At 47.9% G+C, this 5,615-nt stretch overlaps 1 protein-coding gene across 1 annotated transcript; it reads left to right on the top strand.

Annotated features, from left to right (window-relative positions):
• The first annotated feature begins 1,120 nt into the window (after positions 1–1,120).
• LOC311166916 (prostate stem cell antigen-like) lies at positions 1,121–5,321 on the top strand. Its single transcript, XM_084227167.1, has 3 exons — positions 1,121–1,188; positions 3,453–3,560; positions 4,884–5,321. The coding sequence occupies exons 1-3, from the start codon at positions 1,137–1,139 to the stop codon at positions 5,093–5,095; spliced, it is 372 nt and encodes a 123-aa protein (XP_084083293.1). The 5' UTR covers positions 1,121–1,136; the 3' UTR covers positions 5,096–5,321.
• The last annotated feature ends 294 nt before the right edge of the window (positions 5,322–5,615 follow it).

The raw sequence follows: 5,615 nt of genomic DNA, 5'->3' as shown, positions 1-5,615 counted from the left end.
GTATCTTCATCCCACAGCCACTGATAAATGATCCACTTGCACACCTTTTGGAAAAGCTCCTGAGAGCTAAACTACATGGGAACAAATCCCTGAAGGAGAGAAATGCACAGCACTAATCCCAAGATCCAAGGGAGAAAAAAAAAAAAAACAACAAAAAAGTTGAAATTAGCAAAAGAAGTCCTGTTTTCTTTTGCCCTGGCATGTCCTGAGAAGTGGTCACAGGGTGTGAGGAATGGGAGAGGACTCAGCTCAACCCACGAGAGCAAACATTCACACTCAAGGCTGGAATGTGGCTGAACTCACCCTGTCTGTGACTGAGAAGTGGCATTTTATGGGCAAGCCTGGGTTGTTGACATTGCATCTGCTCTGAGCCAAGCGTCCAAACTCGTACCCAGCCTGTGCCAGGCAAGGGCACACAGAGAGAGAACCAAGCCACAGATGAAACGTCCCAAAACGCCAAAAAAAATCCAGCACAAAGTCCCTGTGGGTTTCCAACATCAAAAATAAGAGTTGCCCATTGCTTTGTAAGAGAGAACAAATGCAAATGAGGGCGAATGAACTCCTCAATACCTGGAAATGCCAATGCACTTTTAATTTGCCCACATACCTCCCTACCACATACCTTGTTATCACGAGTATCACTCACACAAGGCAGATAAATACCCAGAGCTGTTGATTCAAAGAACATTTTGTCCTCAGTTTAAACACAATGGCTCCACTGAGGGTGGCACTGGGGGTGGAGAGCCTCGTTCACAGGGTGCCACTGCAGCCTCAGTGGTTCTGGAGAAATGCATAAGGCCAGCCTTGTTCAGAAGAATTTGGGGCTTTTTCCACTCCTGTGAGCACTTTTTGCCCAAGGGTAGGAGGGAAGAATGTGGGGCTTTTTCCACTCCTATGAGCACTTTGCCCATGGGTAGGAGGGAAGGCAGGGGTGGAGGAGAGTGGCAGGGAAGGAGGAGAGGCACCAAACACAAATACCCCAAGGCACAAAGCAACCCCTCCCTTGGTGCCGCCAGCAGCTCCCTCAGGTGCCTTCTCAGGGATGACCTTGTGGGCACGCCCGGCCTCCCAGGATATATAACCTGCCCCAGGAGGAAACAACCCAGAGAGGCAGCCCCAAAACAGGTTATTCCAAGATGAAGGCTTTCCTTGTGCTCCTGCTGGGAGCGCTCCTCTGCGTGGACTCAGGTAAGACCCCGCAGAGGATCTGTCCCCCATCCCTCCCTGCAGGTTTTCAGTGTGGAAGGAGGATTTGTGGTGGGGTTTGGCAATGAGGGAAGAGAGAGATGTTGGCACGTTGTCGTGCCAAGGTATTTCTCTTTGGGTGGGTGTTTTTGAGTGGGGAAAATGCACATTCCACATGGGGATGGTGGGACCCGAGTGCTGGGGACAGAAGCTTCCAGGAAAGATAAATCCTGAATTAATCAAAATTCTTTTTTTTTTTTCAGCTAGACCATACAGTTAAGGGGGAAGGGGAGGGGCTAAGTGGGGTGGGAGGATTATTTTCCTTCTTCCCAGGGTATCAAAATTGCAACATTTACACAATGTTGTCTACCAACTTTTTTTCTGACTCTTGATTTCAAAAGCGGACCCTGACTCTGCCCAGATTTCCAGGATTTTAGTGAGACAGTAAAAATCGTGACTGTGCCACAATGTATTATTTTATAGACTGAACAGGTGGGGTTTAGATAATGTCAGGTTTTTATAGCCTCACTCAGAAGAAAAACATTGGGTTTAAAGCAGCTTTTCCCTATTACCAGAGAAGAGAAGAATCAAATTTGAGCAGTTTCTCAATCAGCAGAGGATGCTTAAGGAATAAGCTGTGAAGGGTCTTGCACAGCCCTCAGACCTTTCTGTCTGCCATCTTCCATCAGAGCACTCAAAATGTGACTTTTACTGCTTTAAAAGTCAGATCAGCGTGAGAACAGTGCAGCACTCAGACAAATTGAGGGTTGGCTCCTCACTTCTGTCACCACATCAGTCATTTACACCAGAGAGGCTTGGACAGAGTGCCTCAAATTAATTCCTTCAATCACTAATTTCCAAACAAGGCTCAAAGAGTATTTCAGGCATTAGAGTACTGAGTTGGGGGATTCATGATGCAACTTTGGTGGTCATGGGGCTCAAGAAAATTAATAAATTTATTTATTTATTTATTTATTATTTATTAACTGACACCTGCAAGGCTCCAGTGACACCCTGGGGCACAGGTAGGTGATAGAAACAGGTAATTACACCACGCTCTTGCTCCTCTGGGGACAATTTTTCACCAGGGCTGGATGCTTGGGAGGTGCCAGGTTTTTCCTGCCTTTGCTGGATGCACAGGGTGTGGCCAGCACTGATTTCCATCCCCTGTGGAGTGGCATTTCCATGAAGGGTGGTCAGAGAGGGGTGAAAGCCATTTGCACTTTGATTTCTAGGAGGCCGTGATGGAAAGGGTGAGTCAAAAGTTAAGAACTGAGACAAGGGGATGGAAGAGACTTTGCAAATTCCTTCTTCATCCCTCACTCAAGGCCAGGTCAGATGTGGCTTGCAGAAACCTGATCTAGAGGGATGTGTCCCTGATGAAATGATCCTTCCAACCCAAACCATTCCATGATCCTATTCAAGCTCTGCTGCCCCTCTGCTCTCTTTTTGCTCCCTCACTGCACTGACTACATCCAAAATATCTCCAGCACCTGCCAAGTCTGACTCCCACCTCAACCAGGTATATTATTATCCACAAAAAAAAAAGGAAAAACCCCATTTCTTTTCCCCTGAGCAGAGGTGATATCTTCCTTTGAAGATCCCCAGGAATGGTTCTGTTTCCCAGTGCAAGCACTTGGTTGAATTCTCTGGAGAGCTTTGGATAGATTGAAGATACATCAGAGGTGTAGAATTGTTCCCCACCTGCAGGGCTGGGTCCAGCTCTGGGGTCCAGCATCAGAAGGACGTGGAGCTGCTGGAGCAAGTCCAGAGGAGACTGTGGAGGTTTCCATGGGGGTCTCCATGCTCTGAGTTGCTGGAGCCTCTCTCCTCTGGAGCTGGGAAAGCTGGAGGTGTTCACCCTGGAGAAGAGAAAACACTGGGGAGACTTCAGACCCCCTTTCAGTGCCTAAAGAAGCTCCAGGAGAGTTGGGGATAAATTTTTAGGAGGTCCTGTTGGGATAGGATAAAGGGTTATTTTTTTAAAACTAAAAGAGGGTGGATTTAGGTTAACTATAATTAAGACATTTTTTATAATGAAAGTGGTAAAAAAACCAATCAGGCTGCCCAGGGAAGCTGTGGCTGCCCCATTCCTGGAAGTATCCAAATCCAGGTTGGATGGGGCTTGGAGCAACCTGGTCAAAAACATTAAAGTTGTCCCTTCCCACGGCAAAGTGGTGGAATGATGATGATTTTAAAGTCCTTTCTAACCCAAACCATCCCATTATTCCATGATTTCTCTCCTAACTCTTCCTGGTCTCCTGCAGGTTCATCTTTGCAGTGCTACAGCTGCACCTCCCAGTTCAGCAACTCCAAGTGCCAGAAGGTCGAGACGTGTGTAGGAGAGAACAACGTGTGCAAGACAGACGTGATCCGTAAGGAAAAGCAGGGGTGGAAAATGTCTTAGTTGGGATGTTAGAGCCAAACCTCTTCCCAGCCTCAGGTGTCCCGTCCAGGCTCACCTAGTCTGGATACATCAGGTGGTTTGGGCCAGCAAACCTCAGTGTGCAAATCTCTTTCACCTGTGCAAAATCAGGTTTATTTCTCTTTCGCAGCACCAAAAATTATTTGCCTGCAAGGGCAGTGGTTAATTTTTTTGCAATATTTGCAATCATGAATTGCAATGGGAGGGGCTGAGCCTGGTCCATCCTGGTTGTGAAGTTAGGGGGTGCTGATTTGAGGTGAAATCAATGAAAGTGACAAAATTTCATCTCTGTGTCTGTGGGAAAACTTGAAAAACCAGGATTTTATCCTCCTGTTCTAGATCTGGTTTGCCCTGTCCAGATCTGTGCCAAGAGCTGAGTTGCTCTTGGACCTGGGGCACAAAACCCATCAGTGCCACGTTTAAGCTCCTCTCTGTCAGGCAGTAGATGGGATACCTCCAGTAGGAATTATGCCAGTTGGGAATGTGCAAATCCATGACATTGGCATGCAGGAGAGCCAAGATGTTTTAGGACTTCGTTATTTATTGCACGTCGTAAAGATTTGGTGCCCAGAATGGATTTTAGATCTCCTGCAGAAGAATGGGTCAAATCTCCTGAAGTTCAAAACCTGCTGGTAACCAGCAGTTGCCAAAAATGGCTAAAAAGATGGGCTGTGCCTCTCAGAAACTAATCAAACAATAACTGTGCCATCTGAAATGGGAAGAGCCATGTTTCCATAATTTCCCAGGTGTTGAAAGGCTCCGTGCAACAAAGATGTTTGGGATTGGGCTTCACATGAGAGAGGGTAGGGTTAGATGGAGATATTAAGAAGAAATTCCTTGCTTTGAGGGTGGTGAGGCCCAAAGAAACTGTGGCTTCCCCACCCCTGGAATTGTCCAAGGCCAGGTTGTACATGGCTTTGAGCAGCCTGGCCTAGTGGAAGGTGTCCCTGAGCATGAGATGATCTTGAATGTCCCTTCCAACCCAAACCATTCTGCGATTCCAATTTTTGTCCCGCAGAACGAGCGTCCCATTTTTCAGTTCCACAAGGCTTGGCTTGTACTGAATCCTTGTAATAATAGTCCTGCTTTCCTCCCAGGGGTAGTGGCCTAGTGGAAGGTGTCCCTGAGCATGAGATGATCTTGAATGTCCCTTCCAACCCAAACCATTCTGCGATTCTGATTTTTGTCCCACAGAACGAGCATCCCATTTTTCAGTTCCACAAGGCTTGGCTTGTACTGAATCCTTGTAACAATGGTCCTGCTTTCCTCCCAGGAGGTGTGGGGCTCTTGAGCGTCATCAGCAAGGGGTGTGTCTCCTCGTGTGAACCATCCTTCCAGGACGTCGGCGTGGGCAGCAGGAACATCTCCTGCTGCAGCAGCGACTTATGCAACGCCAACGCTGCGGGCAGTGTGAGGTCCAGCTATGGGCTGGCCGGAGGGATAGCGGCCGGAGTGCTCTGGACCATCCTCAGCAACAAATTCTGAGGAGCAAAGATGCCTCCCATGACCACAGAAATCTCAGAGCACCCCTCTAATAACAGGAATTGTAACCAGGAGCAGTGGGGTGTGTTGGGCACCCAGCACCCTGCGAGCTGATGGCAGCTCTTTGCCATATGATGGCTTCTGCTTTAATCTCATTGCAAAGCTCCAGTGCTACCAGATAAGGAAATGCGTGTTCACGTTATCTGCAAAACACCTAAAATAAAGTTATTTCTCCACCAACTGTGTCTATTGCTCAGTCATCTATTTCTGCCCACAGCAGAGCTGGGTGTTTTATGTCCAGCCAATGTCCAGGCCAGGTCAATGCTTTGCAATGTGACCTGAAGTCCCTTTTATGACCGGGTAGCCTCCCCAGAGGAGGAGGGAAAGGCTGCAAATCTCCCTGGAGTTCAAGGAAGCCTGTGATGCTGCTTCCCTTGAGGTTCTCCTGGAAAAACTGGCAGCCCAAGGTTTGGGAATGTGCACTCTTGGCTGGGTTAAAAACTGGCTGGATTCCAGGCACAGA

This window comes from Fringilla coelebs, assembly GCF_963513975.1.
Source record: "Fringilla coelebs genome assembly, chromosome: 1".
Lineage (NCBI taxonomy): Eukaryota > Metazoa > Chordata > Aves > Passeriformes > Fringillidae > Fringilla > Fringilla coelebs.
Note: the sequence above shows the minus strand (reverse complement) of the source record. Positions and strands in the feature narration are given on the sequence as shown.